The sequence below is a fragment of the Zosterops lateralis genome (assembly GCF_965231275.1).
Source record: "Zosterops lateralis genome assembly, chromosome: 16".
NCBI classification, from domain to species: Eukaryota; Metazoa; Chordata; class Aves; order Passeriformes; family Zosteropidae; genus Zosterops; species Zosterops lateralis.
The window spans coordinates 3,033,490-3,056,187 of record NC_139776.1 but is presented as its reverse complement, the minus strand read 5'-3'; the positions used below and the strand labels follow the sequence as shown (position 1 = coordinate 3,056,187).

Here is a 22,698-nt window from a genome sequence, read left to right as displayed (position 1 = left end):
TTACGGCTTGATTATTGAAGTTTGTAACTGTCAAAACCTGAACAACCAAAGCAAGTTGGTTGGGGGAAGTCAGATGCAGCGCCAGAGCAGCAAATGAGGTTCAAGGCTGAGAGTGTCTCTGCTGCTGGCACCTGCCTGGTTCTGCTGGATCTGAGACAATCCTCAGTAAATCCCCTTAACCAGGACAGGGCTCTGGCAGATCACTCTCCATTTCAGAGAAATTAAATGTTAGAAAAATAAACCCCCAACTTACTTTAAGCAAGTACCAGGAGGAAAATGACGACCCGAAAACTCTGGCATGAGATCTGCCCCTACTGCCACTGGAGCTGCACCAGGATGGCAACACCTCCCACCCTCTGCTCCACAGTGTGAGGAGGCACTTGGTACCAGCCCACAGTGAGCTCAGAAACCCTGAGGTGCCTCAGGGACACGCAGAGCAAGGGCAGCATGTGGGACATGCTGCAGGATGGTGGCATCACCCAATTCCTGCCAGGGTCAGAGCAGGACACATTCCTGTGTCCCACAGATCACACTCCCAGCCCACCCCGGCACAGTCAAGGGTGAAGCCCAGCATGGCCAGACCAGTCGGGCTGGGAAATACTCCCTAAGGCACTGCAGCCAAGCAAACATGGTACCGTACAGCACTGAATAATTTTAAAAGTTAAAATAGTTTATTGCTGTCTTTGTAGAAATGCACTTACATCGCCTGTTCTCTTCCTTTATTTGGCTGTTGGATTACAGGCATAAAAAGGTTACATTTACCCATTTGTTCAGTGACATAACACCTTTATCTCTATTGCTCCACTCATGATATTCTCCTAAACCTTGCTGGCCAACAGCCCCAAATCTCTTTTACATAAATACTGTAAATGTCTCCATAGGTTGCAGCATTGTAACAAAAGATCTACCAAAGTAGACAAAGTGTTCAGTATTCTTGGTTGGTTTTTTGCATTTAAAAATATACCTAAATTTGAGATAATCTTAACAGAGTAACAATTACAATAAGAAAATAGTACAGTGCGTTGACTAAAGGAATATTCCGCTCTCCTTCAAGCCAATATTCCCTTTTGCATGTTGAAGTGATTCAGCAATTACTTAAGAACTTTTACCTACATACAATAATTTAGTAAAATGAGAATTAAACAAGGCAGATACTTACTACTATTCTTCTGTCTGCAATTCACAGCTCATGCGAATAAAATCGCAATAAATATTAAAAAATAGTTTTTTCTTTTGCTTTTTTTTTTTTCTGTAAGGCATCTCTGAGTATTACAAAGTTTTTGTACAACCAAAAAATAAGATTGCTTTTTTATTCCATGTTCTCCAAGTACCTCTGTACCTCACCAGTAAATAAGAGGATTGTAGGCTGGATGAGGAAGGAAGGAGGGGGGTAGAAAAGAAGACCACAGGTGATGGAAGCAGACCGCGATGTGTGCAAGAATCTGTCGTTTTTCCTGTGAAACATTTCAGCCGCTTTTAGAACATCTTCAAGACAGTATCTGTCCAGCTTGAAGAAAAAAAAAAAAAAAAAAGGAGGGGAGGGGGGGAACCTTACCAGAAGTCCACTTTTCATAAGCACAATCAAGACTGCAAGGATCCAGGGTTCGCCCTCAACACTATAAATAGCTTAGGCATCAATATGCACCTACATAAGGATGGGGGGGCAGAATAAAGGGACGGGGTGATTTTTTCTTTCTTTTATTAGTTTTTTTTTGTCGTTCCGCCGTCCTAGCCTCATCCTTGCAAGGCCAGAGATTGTCCTGTGAGGGTTGGGGCCCCTCACTGCATGCGGTCGGGCTGCAGCTGCTGGGGCTGGTACTGCACGAAGGCGGTGGCGGGTGCCGCGGGGTTGCTGGCGGTGATGGGCGGCTGCACTGTGCCCGTGTAGCCGTAGCCCACGAAGCCGGCGGCGGGGGAGGCAGCGTAGGGGTACTGGTCGTAGGCAGCTGTGGTGTACTGGGAGTAGGCTTGGCTGGCGGCGGTGTAGTCAATGTAGGGAGACGTGATGGACTGCACGGGGGTAGGGATCACCACGCTGGGCTGGATGATGGCTTGGGGGTAAACATAGTGAGGTGTTAGCCTGTGGAGGAAAAAAGGAGAGGAGTCAGGGGTTACTCCTGGCTTGCACATCCCCCTCTTCTCCCGTGCCAAATTTCATGTGCATCAGCCATGGAAAAATGGTGCTGCCCAGCAGTGCTGCCCTCGAGTGAGAGGTGCTCCCCGGGGTGGGGATGAAAAGCAAACACTCCTAGACCTGAAGGTGGGAGAAATGCCAAGTGAAGCATGAGCTGCTACTAATACACACACCCTGGTCCCCACGGCTTGTATCTCCCACTATCCAGGCTGCCAGTCACCAAAACAAGCTCCCTGGAGGGCCATGACACAGCCCCTGGCTCACCTCATTTCCTTGGCCCCCACATATCCAGCCTTTCTGCCTCCTATATTCTCCATCCACTCTTGGGTGGAGGGTCCTGAGGACCCACAGGCCCCGTGGGGCACCTCCTGGCACCAGGGACAACATGTCACTCTCCAATTGTCCCACCAGGAATGACCACAGCCCGAGGCCGTCCAGCCTGGCCGGGTGTTATCAGTTACTACACACTTACACCATGTTTCCACAACACTGGATGTTTAGGGAATGCTACAGGGTGTTTGTTGTAAAACAAGAGATATTAACGCTGCTTTCTTCCCCCCAGTAACACTGCCCAGTAGCTGGCAGGGCAGTGACACTCCTGTGTCCATGAGCTGTCACATCTGCCCCTGGCATCTCTGCTGCCCTTTCCACGAGGGTCCAAAAGTGTTGCTTCTCCCAGGCTTGCCCCTGCCCTGAGGTAGCTGTGCTGCTGAGAGGAACTTAACAATGTCACAGTCAATTAAAGTCCATAGATGGAAAAGATCCTGGAGGTGATTAATGCAGGAGTGCCTACTAATTTGCTAGAAACTGCTAATGAGGAGGAAAGGGGGGAAAAAAGGCATCAAAATGAAAGGGCTGTATTTTCCAAAGGGCCCACATCAAGTCAGGTCTCAAACAAGGGCAAAAACTGTGCAGACCTCAAGGTTTAGATACATTCACACAAACTGCCATGGGCCAGGCAAAAATGGGAATTTGCATGTGGAGTGAAGAGCGTGGCAGAGGGTCACCAAAAAGGGCACCCTGGGGAGACAGTCCCTTTGGCCACTGCTTACTGCACCACATAAGGCCACAGAATGAAGTAAAGCCATCCCCTGAAAGCTTGTGCCACCCTGTCTCCAAACCCAGCCCATTCTGGCCAATAAAAAAAATCCCCAAAGCAAAACTCTGCAGAGAGATTATGCAGATTCAAATATTTTGGGGATTTTTGTGTGGATGTGTGTGACAGCACATTTTCAAACACAACCACTTTTAAAAGCCTCCCACAGGCTCTTCACAAGGCACAGGGCTGTGCATGGCTTCTTTCATTCCACCTGTACATCTTAAATCTCAGCCACCACCTGCAGCGTGCTGGGGTCCACCTGGGGCTGCCTCTCCTACCCACCACTCACAGGGCTGTTCCCACTTGATTTACAACCAGCACTGGATGGTTTAATCTGCTCTTCAGGCAGGAGAAAGGCTTCTCACAAACAAGGGCTCATCTGAACCGAGTTTTCTCTCCTTTTCCCACTCCCATATGTGGTTTGTTTTTGCCTGAGACAATCTGCATGACAAGAGAATGACTGCTCTCCTCTCCCCACACAGCAACCCTGCCTCTGAAATCAGTCCTTCCATAAGCCCAGGGAGGATGGATGATGGTGAGCAGCACCTCAACCTTTGATTTGAGTGCAAAACCTTCTTCTAAGGCCACCAGACACCCCTGGACAGCAAGAGGGACCTCACAGTCCTTCAGTCCATAAACACACCATACCCAGCATCACCCTGTGGGTAACAAGAATGAGATGAGGCAGCAGAAATTCATTGAATCCCTTTCCCTTTTTGTTCAGCTCTGATCTAAACTGAGGCCAGCACAGCTGAATCAGAGCTGGAGCTTAGGCACCAGCTCAGCCCAAGGGTACTTCATGTCACACACTCACACCGGGCAGTGGCAGCCACCTCCTCTTGGAGGAGCAGAGCTGAGTCCCACACAGAGGTTCCTCATGCCTGTCACTGGGGGATTTTCTCTTTCATTTGGTTTTAAGTAACTCAGAGGCGCAATGCTGCTCTCTGGGCCTGCCAAGGTCTGGGGAAAAGCTCTGCAGAGGCACCCCCAGGCATACCTCTGACCCTTGGGTATGACATGAGCAGGCTCTGTCCATCCTTATTGCTCTGTCAGATCAACAGCTCAGCCAACATCCTTCATCCCAGACTGGGGATGGATGCTCTGGCTGCTCCTCACTTCTCCCTGCATGTCACACCCTGCCACTAGGCTTCCTGGTACTCAAGGACCCATCAAAGTTAAAATCACTTCACAAATGCAACAAAAAAATGCACAATCCACTAAAAACCATCCAGTGACAGGAGCAGAGGAAGGGCCTACACTTTTCCTGTCCACAGACATTTCACCTATGCTAACCAAAAGACCAGGACAGCCCGAGAGACTCCCAGCAATCCAGCCTGAGCATCACCGTGTCTGAGCAGCTCCTCCATGTCCCCTGCTGCCACCAAACTGTTCCCCAGAGCTGGCACAGCCCAGGTGGGGGACGTGGTGCCATCAGGTTGAGTGGACATTCCCAGCTCATCCCAAGAAACTCTACATTGTTGGCTTTGCTTTCATGCACAGAGCTCCTTCATCGCAGTTCCACAGTGGGTTCAGAGACAGCAAATCTACAACATCTTCCACTGCATTTTTCCTTCAGCAAGGAAAAAATCCAGCTTTTCAGTGCTACTTGGAATAAAAAGCACCATTAGCTTGGAAGGCCCATTTCCAGAAATCCATCCCACCAGCCCAGTGCACACACAAGCACACATCACTCACAATAGCTGGCTCCAAACTAAAAAATCCCACTCAGCAACTCCAGGATCTGCTTCTAAAGGGAACGTAAATGTAAAAGGGAAGGTTCTTTTGGTCTGTAGGATTTCAATACTTCAGCTAGAAATTTCAACCAAGATATTATGAAGTTTGGTCTTTCTAAATTAGGTGGACAGATGGCAATTCATCAATCAAAACAAAACACACAACCCAAAGTAAGGTCACTTTGATGACTTGCAGCTACAAACAAAACAAACCAGTGCAGTAGGATGAAGTTCTCTGCTGGCTACATTTAGCATCCACAGAAAATCTTAAAATATTTCCCCCTCTTCTATTATTTCTGAAGAGGAACTTTCAGGAGATAATAAATTAAAAAAAAAAAAAAAAAAAAAAAAAGCAAGCTGTTCTGGAGTTCTCTTTCTAGAACTCAACAAACTCTAATCTGAATTTCTACAGGATGAGTCACATCTGTGTTTTAAGATGCCTTTCCCTTCCTCCCTCCCTGCAGTTTTCCTCCAACCCCCATGATGGGCCCTGCCAGCCAGAAGAGAACTTCACCAAAAAACACACAAGGTGTGATTATAAAACACCAACCAAGTGATCAGCCGTGGCCACCACACACCAAAGTCACCCTGCGAACAGCAGATGGATGAGATGCCGCTGGCACAACACTGACCCACGGGCAAAGGCCACCAACACAAGGAGCGTGGTCAAACCTAAGCCTGGAGGCAACAGTGGCACAGGAGGGACAGCAGGAGGGACAGCAGAGACTTGGCAGGGCCCTCGTGGTGCCAGCCCACGCTCCTGACCATGTGGCACCACGCCACACTGCCCAGAATTGAACCAGAACAAAAGAGATGGTTACAGAGTCACTGGCAGAGGGGACACAGGCTCTGTCCTGCTTTGGCTGAGGGACAGAACAAAAGGGGCCCCGTTTTGGTGCAGGTCTGGGTAGAGATGTTCAAACATGTCAAGGGAGGCACCCATGGCTCCAGGCAGATGAAAAAGTCCCTTTCAAAACCTGCCCTCACCTTGGTCTCCTCAGCACAGCAGCAGGGCAGGGCTGGCTGGGGGGCAACCAGGAAAAAGGGACAAGTCAGGAGGAAATGTGTCCCACACCTCTCCCCCAAACACTGAGGAAGAGGAACAAGCTCTCATCAGCAGCTCTCCCAGCAGAGCTCATCTCAGAGACACTTCATATATTTGACTGTTTTGTATCAGATTTACACCTAAAATGTGCTTTAGCTGCATCCTCTCAGCTCTCTGTCATCCTGCAGGACTTCCTACACATGAGCCATGTGCTGTTCCTGCAAACTGCTCCTGCAAGCTGCACGAGTTTGGGAGAGCAACAGGGTGGGAGTTCCTGACCCCCTCGATCTCTGCCAGCCCTGCTGGGAGCTGGTTTTATCAGTTCTGAAGAGGTGGAGACAGCTGCACCCCTCTGTCAGGAGGGACACGGCATCACACAAGCATTTGGGAAACAAGGAGGGGCACAGGGCAATTGGCAGCCTCACAGAGATCAGCACACAAATGCCACCACCACGACCAGCCTTTTATTCCTTGAAGAATAAAAGAAACAGAGCCCTTTGTGTCTGCCAGTGAAGGCACAAATTCTGGCATTTGACCCCAGGAATTTGGCCTCCATTTCCACTAGAGCTGACCCATTGGCTGCCACAGGGACACCCACACTGCCACAGCACGTGATGGATGGCAGGAGGTGCTGGGGGTGCTGCAGAACCAGCTGAGCACAGCCCCTGGTGACGTGGCACCTCCAGCCACTGTCAGCACAGCAGATCCAAAGGTGAATTTTGAAGTGGGCTCCTGAGTTTAAAGCTGCTCTGGGAAGCACTGCCCACACTTGCACTGGCAGTGCCACAGCACCACCGCAGAGCTGGAGATGCAGGCAACACATCCTGGTGGAATTCACACTCCAAGGAATGGTTCCTGAGGGACACTCCCAAGCCAGCAAGCACTCACCTCGAGGAGACACTCAGTAAACGTGTGTGGAGTGCAGGCAGGGTTGGCCACAGGTATCATACGGGCCCCAGCCACGATGACAGGCTGTGGAAATGTGAGAAATTCAGGTGCTGTTCTCAATCCAGGCATGAGGAGGAGGCTGGAGGATGGCCGGAGGGTCCCTGCCTGCCCACCAGGACTCTCACTCCAGGAGGAGATCACAGTTTATGCACTAACACTTGGGTGCATATCAGGACATTGGCTGTGCCCTGATCACTCCGTGACCCCTCACCATCCACTGACAGGGCTGGACTTCAACCACAACATGACAAACCTCCAACTCCTGAAATGTCCCTACTAAAGCTGATTTAAACATGCACTGAAATGTCAACAGCTTCTGCCTCATCAGCCAGCTATCCCAGCCAGCTCAAAGTCACACAAGGATGAACTCTGCAGCTCCATGGGATTTATCATCACCTGCTGCAATACGACACAAACACAAAATAGCAAAGCAATCAACACAATTTTTGCTCCTCATGTAACTAATTTGCTTGTCTGTCTTCTCCTCATCCTCCTCTGTTCCTCTGAGAAGATTTACACAGCAGCCTGTGCAAACAGGTACAGGACTGAGTTCTCTGCCTCCCTGCTGGGAGCAGATGTCACCACACCAGTGGCAATCACCAAGGCATGATGTGCCACAACAGACTGTCCCAGACTGCAGTCAGTGGGAAAAAAAAAAAAAAAAAAAAAAAAAAAAAAAAAAAAAAAAAAAAAGACTGCAGAACCAAAGATGGGAGTACATCAGTACATCTCACAGAGATCTAATCCTTTTTCTCAGCTCAACCAAGAGTTTCAGATCAACATGCTGAGCTCCACCATGACTTATAGCCTGGTTCAATAGCTTTATCCTCTGCATCTTGCTTCCCCCACACCCAAAGGAAGAAGGAAAAAAAAAAAACCACCCCATGATCCCAAACAAAGGCATGCTGGGCCAGACCAAAAATAGTTTTGGAGAGAAGCAGGCTGAAAAACACTCAGGTAGCAGGAGATAACATCTGCCTGAAACAAGAGCCATCTGGCACCAAGGAAAAAGCCACATGGAAGTTTATCCGCAACCAGTCAGCTCTCCAGTGAAGGAAAAGCCCCTCCTCTTTCCAGTTATCAGCACAGCCAAACCAGAAACCAACTGACAGAAGAAACAGGGCCTGTTTCACACCAGTGCATGACAGGAACCTGAATCCTTCAACATCCTCGTGAGGAACCTGGTAGGATGGCAGGAAAAACCAGGGTCTCCAACGAATTAACCCAGTAAGCCCCAGAATTCTGCCTTTGTCTGAACTCTCCAATTTTCTTCTGCAATTTAGAGAAAAATCAATGGCAGAAACATCTCTAAAGTCTTGTGAAGTACCTGACAAGTTCTGGAATAACACACATTAGTGACTACTTTCAACTAGTTCCATTTTTAACAGACTTTATTTACAATGATCCCTTCCACTGACCTTTAATTAAAGGTCCACTCATTTAACTAAATCCACTCATTTGAGTATCAAAACCCCTTTCTTGGAGAGATGAAGTATTTTGAAGTAGAATGCTTCAGCTATGGAAGAAGCAATAAAATATCTCTTTTTGATAAAAGAAGACCTACACTGATAAAACAATAATTAAGTAATTTCTCAGTCAAGAAAGAAGTTCCATTTTAAGAGTTTGTGATCTCTGCTGCCAGTTGTGCCTTTGTGGTAGTAGAACATTTAAGACATCTCAATCTAATCCCTCCACACCTTCCTGCAAGCTGGAATCATGGGGGATGCCTGGATCCAGCATGGCTTTCCCAGCCTCTGCTGCTTTGGCCAGAGCAGCTCAACTCTGACACAGGAGAGCTAAAATGCTCAAAGCTGGTGACAGGGAAATTGCAAGTGACAGCACAGCCCTGTTTACAGCACTTGGAGACTGAGAAACAGGAGACTGAGTTTTAACTGCGAGGTCCAGGACTTTTCATCTTTTGTGATCACGAAGTATATTTAGCTCTGGTATGTAGTTTGCTCCCATCCGTGGGGAACAAGTTCTTCATAAAAGTTGTATTTAGAAATGACCCGGTGTCCTTGCTACCAAATTATCAGCACAACAACTGTCTGGTTCCCTGGCTGGTGCCCTCAGTGCCGGGGCAGGATGCCCAGGGCTGCATTCATCATTCGAATTACTGGGCATGTGCTTAATACTACGAGTTGGGGCCCATATGCCAACAGCTGCTCAAAGGAAACATGAGATCAAGCACAAGCTGGGCTGCTCTGGAAATTCAGACGTGTGCATCAATCTGCCGCTTTGGGACTCTGTGGCACCAGCCAAAGCAACACAGGTGAATTTTGGATCTGTCACTCCCCAGCTCCTGCGCCAATGGGAAAGGACTCAGGTCTCTGCTGCTTGAGGAGGCTGCTCTTGTGTTGGGGAGGACAAACAGGAAATCCACCAGAGGCAATGGAATCAGACAGAGAAGATGGCAGAACTCAAGCCATGTGCTGTAGAGACAAAGCCAGAGCCAGCTCAGGCTGTCTTTCCATCACACACAAGCCTGTGGCGCCCTGACTGCCCAGGAATGGCTCAGATCCTTCACCAAGAGCCCGTCCCTTGCAACAGGTCTGAGCTCAGCACATCATTCACACAGCCAAGTGTGAGGTCACTATATCAAACCACGCTTTTGTATTGTTTTACAGGCAGAACGTGAGCAAATTGTGCCCCAACCCAAAAAACAGGCACACCAAACCCTTGGGTCTGACACCAGCATTTACCATCTTGAGGTAGATATTCAAGTAAATTCTCAAAGCAGCCCGATCTGCTTATAAATACATATCTATGGTTAAAAAAAACACAAAATAAAATAATAAAAAAATAAGAAAGGGATTTTTTTCCAACTAGCAAGCATCTGGTCACAACAGCAGTCACCATGCATGATAACCAGCAGCTGAAGCCATTTGTAAAATGGATTTGGACATTTCTTAGGCAGTGCCCCCTTTCCCCCTTTAAGCTTTCATGTTCCTGGCACAGGGTAACACCAGGTGCTGGGTGCTCCATCCACATGAGCCTGGCAGAGAGGGATGGGATCCTGCAGCCTCCAGCTCTGGGTAAGTGGGCAGTGGGAAGGTGGAGCAGGGGGGTGCCAGCTGACAGAGGCTGGGCACAGCACGTGCCCTTTTATAAGCATAACCACAGAAAAGATGAAAGTTTGTTGCCTTTTATTTTTAACCCAATAGAGAAATTTTAAGGATAAACAGCTGCGAGGGAGGCTGGGCTGACACAAAGAGAGACTTTCTTCACTTCCTAACTGCAGCAGCATCAACGCATGAAATTTTAAACTCAAAGGGATTTAACTCTTTCTGACCTTGCCAGAGACCAAATGTGGGCTGGGGGCAGGGGGCCACCAAAACAAGTAACTACACATGGATGGGGTCTCTGGAGCAATGACATCCAATGTGCAGCTATGGAAAGAGCTGGATCCTGCCACAAGAGACAGCTTTATGTTTGCAAGAGCTCAGTCACTTACTCAGTCACTGGTAGATCTCCCACACAGATAGCTCCTCTGCTGAGGCACAGCCACAGGAATGCATCTGCCATATGCTGCCCGTGTCCAGAGCAGGAAGGAAAGAGGAGAACCAGGGAATTCTCGTTCCCTGTACAAACCTGCCTCCAGCTCCAGAGTGCCAGAGGAGGGAACCACAAGGTGGGACCAAGCAGCTCTGTCACATCAGCTGATCACATGAAGCATGGCAGCTGCAGGGACACACTGGCACTGCCAGGTGCCTCCAGGCATAGCACAGTCTGCAAGCTCCAGGCTGAGCCCCAGGCCCAATGCTGCTTCCCTAAACTCAGCAGCCAGATCCCCAAGTCATCCTGACACAGACACATCCTTTGCCTTGCATTACTGTTAAGATCTCTGGTTACAACAAGCTAGAAACTTCTTTTCCAAACAGGATTTACTACTGACTCCATGCTGTCTGCTGTGCAAGTGCCTCCCCTGCCAGGACAGCAGGAGGAAGGAGAGAGGCTCCTCGTGGTTTCTCTTTCTGTTCCGCATAGCCCTGGCAATATTTACAGCTGCATTTAGGTGTCTGGGGCTGGGGAGGGGGGAAGCCTTTAGTTTATAAATAATCCTCTCTGGTGTTTGGGTAATTTTCATAGTTTCCATTCATTTCAGGTTTCACCAAAACCTGCCTTTTGTGGTTTGATTAGCTGGGCCACGACCGGCTGCTTGCTCTCTGTTAACTGCCCAGGAGGTAACGGCTGCTCATTCATTCCTGCCCTGCCAAGCCCAGCTCGCTCACCAAGCACCCTGTGCCCCGTGACAATCATCTTCTGGAAACCACAATGCCCACACCCCTGGGCACAAACACTCTGCAGAGGCAGGAACTGCAGGAGGGAGAGCCAGGCAACATCTCACACCAGGAGCAAAGCAGCCGAGCCACTGAGCTTCCTCTGGGAAAGGTGAGGATCCACTCAGCGTGGTGCAAACAGACAACAGCAGTTCACTGACAAACCCTGATAAACTCCTCATCTACTCTCATATCCCACTGAGGGCCAAGGAAATTGTGGGTTCAAGGGAATGCAAGAGTGGAGCTTGGCAGGCTCTTAATTTTGTTGGTCTACTGAGGAGACAAAGAGGAAAGTGGCAGCCAAGCTCTGTTGCTTGACTGAGCACCTGAGGCTTTGCTCAGAAGCCACAGAGCAGCCCCAGTTGTGCTCAGGTAAAGGTGGTGCTCAGGTAAACACATTCTGTAAAACCCACATTTCCAGTGATTCTGCTGCACCAATGACTGAATTCAATGAAATTCTTGTTTACTGATGCTTGCAAATAATGATATATAATCCCCTGCCTCCAGCCCTTCATTCTCCTGGTTCCTGTCTCTTGGCAACTGATAAATAATTTATAATGTTCTCCACTGTATGTGCTAACTGCAGCTCTGCTGGTTTAATGATGAAACCAATGCCTAAGAACTGCAACAGGAACTGTCTAGATCACAAGGAACACGTAATCAGTTGATCCCACACTCCTCTGGATGCGAAACCAAAAGCAAACTGTTGGAAAAAAAAAAATTCAAGAGCTGCGGCTGCAGGGTAGGAAGGGCACCCAGAAAACTGCAGATAATCTGCAAGGTGCTCCTGCCAACAAGAGGAGTTTTAACGGGCTTCACCATTTTGCTCTCCTCTGTTCCCATGCGTGGCAGGACTTGCCAGAGGCTGCTTTTATTGGCAACTTCTCTCCTGCACTCCCATGCAGAAGTCTCTGGGTTCACATCTCAGTGCTGCTGCTGCTTTGGGGGCTGTGAAAGCTCTTGCAGCTCCCGTGCAAGGAGAGCTATTAAAAAGCAGCATTTGGTCTATGCAGCCTAATGTGGCTGCATAGATTTTTGTGGCTCTTGCCCCCCCCCCAAAAAAAGGAAAGACTCTTCATTTCATGGCAGATGTTCTCCAAGGCTTCCCAGCAGAGCTGTAACTGCTTGTTTGAACCGCACACAGCACACGTACACTGGGTGTGCACTATTGTGGCAACACAGCCCCTCACATCCATAAACTCATGGCAGTGAGATTATCCAGGCAGTTGGCAACTCCGGCCATAAGGGCAGAGGAATGAAAGTTTTATTGTTAGCAGATTTTTTTTTCCTTAAAAAAAAGAAAAAAAAAAAAAAAAGAAAAAAAAGAAACAAAACAGTCCCCCCCCCAAAAAAAAAAAATGAGTGGAGAGCAGGGAAGGGATGAAGTATTGCTGTTGACAAAGGCCAAAATCCCATCTATTTATATTAGAGTCACACAAAAACCACACCAGGGCAGTGCTCAAAAGCTTTAAAAAATGCACCTACTTTCTTAATGCTCTTAGAAAATAATAATAAAAAACCTTATCAATATTCACTTTCTGAAATGGTGTAAAAAAAGAGCTGCATCAATCATTAAACAGTTAAATGAGGGCAGTATGACAGTCACTATTGTTCTCGTGAAGCACACTTGTCTTTTGCCGAGCAGCTGCCAGATCCTATTAGATGTATAAAAAGAGGACTTTTCTAACCGAGTAGGGATGGTATAAGCTATTGAAAACAGCAGACAAAAGCTCACTTTTGCAGACTATTCAAGCCTTGTATAACATCTGTCCAAAATCAATTTTTGACCTAATGTTACTTTCATTAAGTAACAGACTTTGTTTCCAATGCAATTTGTTTTCTAGGATAAAACTGTATCCTAAGCGTTATTACGTGGGAAACGGCACAGAGGAAGCAGAGGATCTTATTTGAGAAACATGAGAACAGAATTTGCTTAATTGTTTTGACACCTTAAGTACTATAATAGAGAAACTATTTTCCATTCATTTGAATTCCTGTGAATTCTTGAAGTTGGCAAAGCAGCGAGCAATGCACTGGGTTTATTATGACTAAGATTTACTGAGGATAAAGAAGGATCTTTGGGAATTACATTAAAGCTGACAAATGCACAAAACTTCTGAAATCTCGACCAGAAATAAAGTACTCTGAACATTAACAACAGCTGTTGAAACTGTCCACTCTTGACGACGAAGGCTTTTTTTTCACACGTTTTAAATAATGAGGAAATTGGTTTGTGAATCTGATTTCAAACAGACCGTTAGGAAACATTTCCACTTACCCAAAGGGTCTCTGAATGAAGGCTGGATGTAGCTGCTGCACACCTATGGTAAAACCTGGAAAAAAAAAGGTTCAGAAAAAAAAAAGAAATATTAATGAATGGCATCCATTGTGCCATTCAACTCGCAACACACAGGCAGAATTATACCACACGTCTTTGCATTTGATCTGCTATGCATGTGAGCAAATTCAGAGCCCCATTTAGAAAGAAGTTAAATTTAACATGCATATGTGACATGCACGAGGAGCAGATGGGAATTCATGATGAAAGCCCAGTGTGAATGTGCTGTTATCGAACAGACAATGGGGTATAAAGCCTTATTTTACACACTGGGTACTGCGGCCATTAAACCCAAAGGGAGAAATGACAAAGTGGATCTCACTGTTAATTCTCACCTAACAAAGAGGTTAACGGGCAAACAGATCAGCTGTGGAAGAAAACAGCTTTAACGCAGTTACATGAACTTTGGTGGGTAACATTAGTGCAGCAGGGCTGAGTAAGAAGATACAGCAGAGAGAAAACTGGACTGTGCAGCGTCCTCGGCCAACAATCAGAACTATGGAGGGCAGATAAATGTGCATCGTCACATCAGATGGTTCCAGCCCGAGGAACTCGTTTCCTCGTCTTACAAGTTATTCTAATACAGAGAGAGATGGGATCTCCTGGATGCCTCACCAGTTTGAATACTCCTTGGTTTTGCTCCCAAATACGCCAGGTTCACATTTGCTTTCCTGCCGTCGATGATGGGGTTGGGGTCTTTGCAGGCTCTTTCAGCAGCAGCTCTGTCTGCCATGGTCACCTGGAACCGAGCACAGCCTTGTTTGTAGCAACAGCGCTTTGTAAACACTCCAGCAACAGGCACTCAGCGGAGTTTATTTACTGTTCTATTTTGACTGGGGAGCTGAACTCCCTCCGTGCAGCCTCCCCTGCTCGGCGGGCCGGGAAGGGCTGCCGGGACTCCACGGAACCCTGTTTCCCCGCTGGGCCGGTGCCAGCTGTTTTCCCCTGCCCTTCCACCTCCTCCCCGTGTCTTTTTTAAGGAGCTGGCGGAGCCTTTCCCAAAACCCCCCGGCGCAGGGGAGAGCTCGGGGCAGCTGCGGGCGGGATGCGGAGAGGGGGCAGCGCACCGGGAGGGGGCAACAGGTGCTGGAAGGAGGGGCAGGGCCTCGGCCAGGGCGGGTGGGCTCCAAACGAACCCCCAGCCCAGCTTTTATCCTGACCAGCCCCTCCTTCCCGCAGCGGGCACAGGCTGGACCAGGGGGGTCCGCCCGGCCGCTCCACACCGGGAGTTTGTCACTACAGCGGGGGTTTGTCACCGCACCGGGGGGTCTGGCCCCGCACCGGGGGGTCGCCAGCCCGGCCCCTTCCCCGGCGCCCGTCCCGAGGAGGAGCAGAGCAGAGCAGAGCGGCACTTACAAAGCCGTATCCTCGGGATTTGCCGGTCTGCCGGTCCGTGATCACCACCGCCTCCTCGATGTCCCCGAAGACCTCGAAATACTTCCTGAGGGAGGAGTCGGTGGTGTGGTAGGGCAGCCCCCCGACGAAGATCTTGGTGAAGGTGGTGTCCTTCTGCACGGTGTGCATGGTGCCGGGAGAGCGGCGGCCCGGCCGGCATCCACCCTCCCCTCCCCGCCCCTCCGCGCCCCGCCGAGCCCCCCCTCGGCCCCCCGAAGGCAGCGGGTCCGGGGGCTCTCACAGCCGCCTCATGGCCGCGCCTGGAGCCGGAGCGCGGCCCCGCGCCCGCCCGCCGGTGCCGGGGAGTAGCGGCCGCCCCGCCGCCGCCGCCGCCTTTGTAGGGCCGCGGGGCCCCGCCCTCGGCTCCGCTCCCGTCCCGTCCCGTCCCATCCCATCCGCGCAGGGGCGCTCGGGGCGCGTAGTCCGGCCCCGCCCGGGGGTCCCCGCGGCCCGCCCCGCACCGAGATCCCGCCGCCGCCCCCCTCGGACCGGCCCCGCCCGGGGGTCCCCGCTGCCCGCTCCGCACCGAGATCCCACCGCCGCCCCCCGGGCGGGAGAGGCAGCGGGAGCCCGCCAAAGAGCCCGCCCGGGCGGCGGGAGAGCCGCGCCCCCAGCCCGCTGCTGTTGCACAACCATCACAACGGCGGGGCTTTGGTGTCTGGCGGGCTCGGGCAGCGGGACAAAGCCGTGCGCAGCCCGTGTGGCACCACAGGAGGCAGGGATGGAGGAAGGGGTGGTGGTGGACTCAATCGGCAAGAGGGAACAGGCAGGGAGGGGGCACGGAGTGAATAAAGGTTCAGAAGTATCTTTGTCAAGCGGGTTCTTGAGCCTCCTGCTTCTCCGCTGGGCACCTGGCTATGTACCTGTGCAGCCCCTGGGGACAGGGATGCGCCATTCCCGTTTCCACTGGTGGTCAGTGATGGGGTTCTCCACCATCCTCCTCTTGCATTTTGTTCCATGAAAGGATGGGCAGCTTCTGCTGTGAAGTGCCACTGCCTTTGGCCTCACCTGCAGGTTTCTGCCCTGACTGTGATTCAAACCTGCGAGAATTGTTGCTGTAGCACAGCCCCCTATTTGCTGCATGTAGCCCTTGGTCCGTAACTGCAGGAAAACAAAAGCTGAAAAGCTGTTTGGTCCTTCAGAACCCACCACTGGGGAGTTCCAATGGTGGAGGGCTTGCAATGCTTTGATTCCTCCTCTCCAGCATCAGTTGGAGTTTGGAGTGTGGGAGAAGATCCCAAAAATCATCATTCATACTTCCTATCACCCAGATTCTCAAGAGCTGCCCCTGTGCTTTAGGTTTATCATTTATCAGAAAGAGATTTTTTGCAACATGATAAATGCAGAGATAACATTTTAGGAAAAAAAAAAAAAAAAAAGCCAGTGAAGTTCTAAATCATCATCCACTTTGGCTTCTATACAGCAGGTTCAGACTCTGCAGACACTTTTTTTTTTTTTTGTTACAGACCCCACAGAGAAAAGCCAGTTATTTCAAGAGAAAGGAATGCATTAATGTCTGCACTCCATAGTTATTCATTAATATTTTTCTTGCATCGCTTCCATAGTTCTAAACACCCTATGCTTCATAAAAGAGAGAGGGGAAAAAAAAAAAAAAAAAAAAAGCCAAAGAAAGCCATTAAGCTTCTCAGTCCTGAAGCACCAGACTTCAAGACTAGGGCACATTTCCTTTGATTGCTGTGGGAGAAAGATGGAGCTGGGCCAGCAACACCCAACATCACTGAAAAATTGACAGCCTTCTGCAAATGCATGGCCCATGGAGCCTTTGTGTCTTGTGAAGCCACCAGCTGTCCCTGGTCCATCCACACAAGCCTGGGATTACACCTTTGGGCTGGGGGCTGGGGCCTCTCCATCCCTGAGTCACCCCTTGTGTCTGCATGATTTCCACCACAAACTGCACATCAGCTGCTTCCTGGGCTGCCCGAGCTAATGACAACCCACTTGGCATCCAGTCACTGTCCTTTTACAGAACTTCATTCTGCTCCAAATGATGGCAGAGGTTCAAACCATCGAACCCAGACTCCGGCTCCTCTGCAGGGCAGGCAGGGCTGGAAAGTCCTCCAGAGGGACCAGCAGCATCTCTGTTCTCATTGCTTATGTTGGGCAAGTTGGGGGAAAAACACCACAGGCTTTTTTTCTTCTTTAAACATGAGCTCCACATCTCTCAAAGGGGAAATCCCAGCTCCTGTTTTTTTCCTGGAGGCAGGAAGAGGAGTTCTGTTACAGGCAGATCAGAACAAGAAGGGGGTTAGGGCACCACTAACCCACCCCCGGTAATGCTGGTGTGGCCAGGGGAGGCGGCCTCGGTGCTGCCACATCCTGGAAAGCAGGACGGGAAATGAAATCTCCTGTCTCACGGTGCAGCTATTGCAAACACGGGCTCTAATGAGCTGTTACCACAAACACAGCGGGAAAGGGAAGAGAAAGTGAGTGAGGATAACTTTATGGAAGTTAATTAATTTGCTTTTATTTTTTTTTTTTCTGCCTCGTTCTCGTGAAAAAGCATCTCAAAACACCTACAGATAAAATCCAGCCATCAGATTCAAACTGCAGGAGCTTGGCACAGCCAAGTTTGCTGACACCTCCCTGTGCTTTTACTGCAACAACAGGGGTACGTGAGAAGAGAAGAATATATTTCCACTTTCTCTGGTCAGAGATAACTCCTGCAAAGACAGGCATATCTCAAAGTACAAAGCTGCCTTGGGGAAGGCAAGACATTGCTTAGCTCAAATCCAAGAGCAGATTGCAAGCAAGAAGGAGAACACAGATCTGATATAAGCTATTGTAGGATTGCATTTAATCCTTTGTAGTTATCAAGAAATTAAACTACACAGGTCAGTCAATGAGGAGGTTGGGAGAAAAGTCACTTTTGCAGTGGGTGTACAACCATCCATATCTTTAATATACAGAATTTGTATTGCAAATTCAGAGCGTCCTATTCTCATTCAGATTGGGAAGATTAATTTGATGATAATTCAATACAGTTAAGAGGACTCACTGTGTTTTTACTTACATGTTAATACATTCCTCGAGGCTTATGCAAAATTGATTCACAAAGGCACCTTCTGGTGGACTTCAGCAGCATTACCCAAGAGGTGGAATGGAACAGCTGCAGGTCACCAAGCCAATGTGCTGGATCCCACTGAAAATCCTAGAGAAGGTGGCACTGCAAAACTATCCAGGTACAGAAGCATGTAGAATGGTCCCTGCCTAAAGAATGAAAAACAAAGTTATACCTTTGGGAGTACAAGAACAGGACAGAGGTGGGGAAAGAGCAGCCGGGAAAATGTCCCCTGTTCCTTGGCTTCTGCAAAGCCTCAAAGTCCTTTCAAGCTCTTGTCCCTCCCTTAGGAGTGAAGCTCTGTGGTGCTCTCTTTGTAGACTTGTCTGAGCATTTTCCTTTCTTCCATCAGTGTCTTTGGGAAAATTGATTTGACACACCCCAGGTCTGATCTGCAAGCCACTGAAGAACCTGCCTCATTTATTAGCAAACTGATGGGTTTTATTTTTAAAATGGAGTAGGGCTACTGTGGAGCTCTGACCTTTTCCAGTTCCTGCTGCTGCTCAGCCAAGACTTCATTGCTGTAGGGCAGTGCCCTTGGGTTTTGCCATGGATACCCACTTATTGCAACAACAGCAGATGAAACATCCCCCTTAGAAGCTCCACAGTTAAATAACTTAACTGGAGAGAGAGGGACTCACTGTGGGAACTGTTTGGTTTGTTGGTTTTACTAATGCTCAGTCTGGATGCTGGCCACCAGCGAGGCTGTGAACAGGGAGATCTTGAGGGGAGCTGCATCCAGTGGCATTTGGTTTAGGTTATTGCAGGAAATTCTGCATCTGGGCCCTCTGTCTCAGATTTTCTGGTTTGGTGCCCTGAGCACACCATAACCATTGCTTAACCCAGAGCTGCTGCTGCAACAACAATTGAAAAATGAAAATCATTCTTCTTTGGGCCACTTGTAACTTGAGCAGAGGAGGTTCCCAATCAGGGCTGCTTTTTGGCTTTGGTTTCTGTAGGAATCTTCCAATAGGACTCTTTCCTCTTCTGAATATTCCAGAACTGGAGATTCTCTGTCAGCTCTGTTTCCTTTTGCTGGCTACACTGGTTACACACAAGCAGACCATCAGCTCTAGTGGACATCTAGAGTGATCTGGTTTAATGTTCCAGTAACCTGCATTAAAAGAAAAACACACATGGATATGGATGTTGGCAACTCTGAGACTGAGAGAACAACAAATGGGATACCTCACTCAATTCTGCTGGACCACAAGCATGTGTTAGAGTGTGGCAAAAGGAAATGTCATTAAAAATCTAATTCTACTTCCCCAAACTTTCCTGCCCTCCCATTTGATGTCCCTTCACAAAATGAAAACCGCACATCTGTGCCATGACAAGGGACAAATAGAATCATGGTAATTGCAGACAAGATTCCTGAAAAAGAAGAGGCTTGGAGAGACATTGCAGAGCTCATAACTGCTGGGAGGGTCTTGCCCCAGGAGGTGCACTGCAAGCCTTGGATATAAGTCCAGATGAAAATAAAGGCATAAAATATGGCCAAGGAAACTAAGAGGCTGTGCCATCACATTGCTCATACCTCTGCAACTGCCAGCTGGGAGAATGTCTCATATTCAGGGATCTTGTGCTTTGCTCTTTGTGCCACCATCACCATTTCCCAGGGGTTTCTCAGAGCACAGCTTGGCACTTTTCCTTCCACGTGCCCTTGTGCCAGCCACGTGTGTCAGGGGAAGGATGAAGCACCTGTTTGGGACCAGGAAGGACAAGATCAGCAAGGAAAGGTGACCCTTCAGTGGTGAAGAAGTGCTGCAGCCACCCTGAGTGGTCACACCTACATTTCTTGGTGCTTTTTACCCTGTCCTTGGGGAATTTCTCCTCCACCATGTCCAGATCACTGTTTATCCAGGTAGAGCTCCTGGGAGCTGTGTGTCCAGACTCTCCCCAGCCCTGGCAAAGCACTCTGGGGAGCTGGAATGACACTGGGCTGGGGATGCAGCCCGGGCCTGCCAGCTGGGGATTGTCACAGTGTGACAGCAGGGAGCTGGGCTGGCTTTCTGAGCAATCAAAATACTGCCCTTGATTAGGATGGTGGCTTGTTTTCTGGCATTGTTGGCATCTCTGCCAAATAGTTTTGTCATCGTCAGTATTGTAATGTCCTGGCCTAGAGCAGTGGTAACCCTTGCCTTGCCTGTGAGCCTGGGGATGATCTCTCTTTGTCTTAGTGAATGACTAATGAAAAGTGCAGATGTTCATAATGCAACTAAATCATGCAGGGAATCCAGGAAATCCTTCACCAGCTGATCTTAGTTTCTTCTTTACTTCATAGAGGGCAGGAAAGGGATGGTAAAGGGTTAGGAGCAGAAAAGGAACAAAGCAAACAGCTCATGGTGGTTTCTGGGACACAAGATTCTCTCCAGATTTTCTACCACAACTCCTCCATTGGCAGTAAGCACTGGGGCACAGGAGCTGTGAGATGGATCCAGAAAACACTTTCCTGCTGTGACAGCATCTACAGCTCAGCAGAATGTTAAATGTGTAGAGCAAAATACTGCCCATTTCTGTAAATTTGCCTTTGGTGATGTCACAGAGGGAGAGTCTCTTCGGGAACTGGCTCAGGTATCCCCAAATCTGGGAGAAGGGAGAGAAGGATAAGGAGATGAAACCACTTGTTATCAACTGCTAAACACAACCTCCAATAAAGACACTGCTCCTTTCCTGAATTCCTGCACAGAAACTCTGTCTCTAATAAAAATATTGCCTCATCTCTCTCAGGCTGGGATTTAATTATCAGAAGGGTTTTCCTCTCTCAAGAAGTTTTTTAGAAAAAAACATTCCATTTGAGTCAAACATGCAAACTACATCTCAAAATAGTTAAACAAATATTTTTGCTATTTCAATTTTATGTTGTACTTTGGGAAAATATTAATTGTAACTTCATACTTTTGAAGTTTGAAAACCATAAAACTACATTTTAAAATGAGCAAGAAGTCATTTAATATTCTTTAAAGAAAGGGAGCAGAAAAAGTAAGGACTTCTGAAATAGCATTAATAATTATATATTTTTTCAAATATTTATGGAGTTATGTTAAAACTAAAGTGGTATTTTCTGATTTAAAAAAAGAAAATGCCAGAAGGCTTCTAACAATCTCTGCCAAAGCTGCCAGGGCCACATCTCATGACCTTTTCATGGGAGTGCACGTGGTAGGCACAAACTGAGCAGGGACTGTCCACCCACTCCAACCAGGGAAGAGTCAGGACACAGAGGAACATTAAACAAGATGTCTCAGCTCTGGGATGTAGAGCACAGCTGTATGGACACAACAGATATCCTTAACAGCAACAGACAAGTGACTGCAGAGCTGGAACACATCCACAGCATTGGGGCAGACCCAATTTCTATTCCCCCCTTCCCACAGGTGAGCACGCCCAGGTCTCACCCATGGATCTCCTCATGGTCCTTTTCTCCAGGTTGCTGTATTTTAGTCCTCACTAACCCAGACTCTTCTATCACATCACATCCAATGAGATAAACAATCCATCTACTCTGATAGCTGCTTTTCCAGTTGTGGTACTTTTAGAAGGTATTTAATGCCCACAATGAACCTGGCCAGGTGCAGAAGAACATACACAAAAAGAAAGAAAAAAAAATTAGCATGGCAGTTAACCTTCCTTAAATGTTTTGTTTGAAACTCTTTAGAGCCTTCTAGTTACCATGTCTACTCTATTTAAACACAAGGCAGCAAAGGTTCGTTGCAGGGGCTCTGACCAGGATATAAACACAATTGGAATGTCAAGACAACAAACCAACCTATCAGCACTGGATACAGAAGCTTTATCCATGGAGCCTGGAAAGGTATTTAAACAGAAAAACAGAGTTACCTGCACTGAAATCTGGGCAGGATGATTCAGCTTCTACATGATCTCAAAAAGTCCCAAATGGGCCTTTGACAAAAAGAATCAGTTGTGATGGTGCCACAGCAGGGCAGCACAATCCCTGACTGGAAGGGTCAGAGCTCACTTCGGGCAATTCCATCCGGCTCCTGACAGCCCAACATCCACATCCAGTCTGCTGGAGCAGTGGTTCCTGATGAGGAAAAGCCATCAACAGCCCAACAGGCAGCAACACGATGTCCCCAACATTGCAACAGGACAATGACATCAGCTGAATATGACAAGTGAAACAAAGCCAGGCCACTTCCTGCTGAATCACACGGCCCAGTTAGTGCCCATCATGCCTTTAGTTAGTGGGGAAGCACACAGAGAAAGGTGCAAGACAATAAAGAGGAAGGGTTTAGATGTCTTCTCAGGAGGACACAAAGACTGGCAGATCAGCTGCTCTGTATTTTGAAGTCAAGCTCGTGAATGAAGTGCATGGATCTGCACTAAACCAGGAAATCCATTCTGCTGCTTGGGGTATGGTTTTCCTTTTACCAGCCCTGGGGTGCCAGGGCCAGTCTCACCTCAAAGGACATTTTCATCAGCCTAAGAGGAGAAAAAACCCACTCTTCTGTTTCCTTTCCAGAAGTGTGGCTGTGACAGCACCATCCATAAGGAAGCCTGTTAAGCAAGCAGATCACTGGTGGGGGATGTTACCCTGGGCCAAGCCACATTCGGAATAGTTTGGAGAGTTTAATCATCCTCTCTCTCCTCTCCCTGCTGCTGTTTGCAGGACCACCAAAGAAAGGTGCT

The 22,698-nt window shown here is 48.5% G+C and overlaps 1 protein-coding gene across 1 annotated transcript; it reads right to left on the bottom strand.

Annotated features, from left to right (window-relative positions):
* Positions 1–649: 649 nt before the first annotated feature.
* RBM38 (RNA binding motif protein 38) lies at positions 650–15,180 on the bottom strand. Its single transcript, XM_083873234.1, has 4 exons — positions 14,934–15,180; positions 14,193–14,316; positions 13,518–13,572; positions 650–2,080 (listed from the first exon to the last, which is right to left on the bottom strand). The coding sequence occupies exons 1-4, from the start codon at positions 15,099–15,101 to the stop codon at positions 1,780–1,782; spliced, it is 648 nt and encodes a 215-aa protein (XP_083729360.1). The 5' UTR covers positions 15,102–15,180; the 3' UTR covers positions 650–1,779.
* Between the last annotated feature and the right edge of the window lie 7,518 nt (positions 15,181–22,698).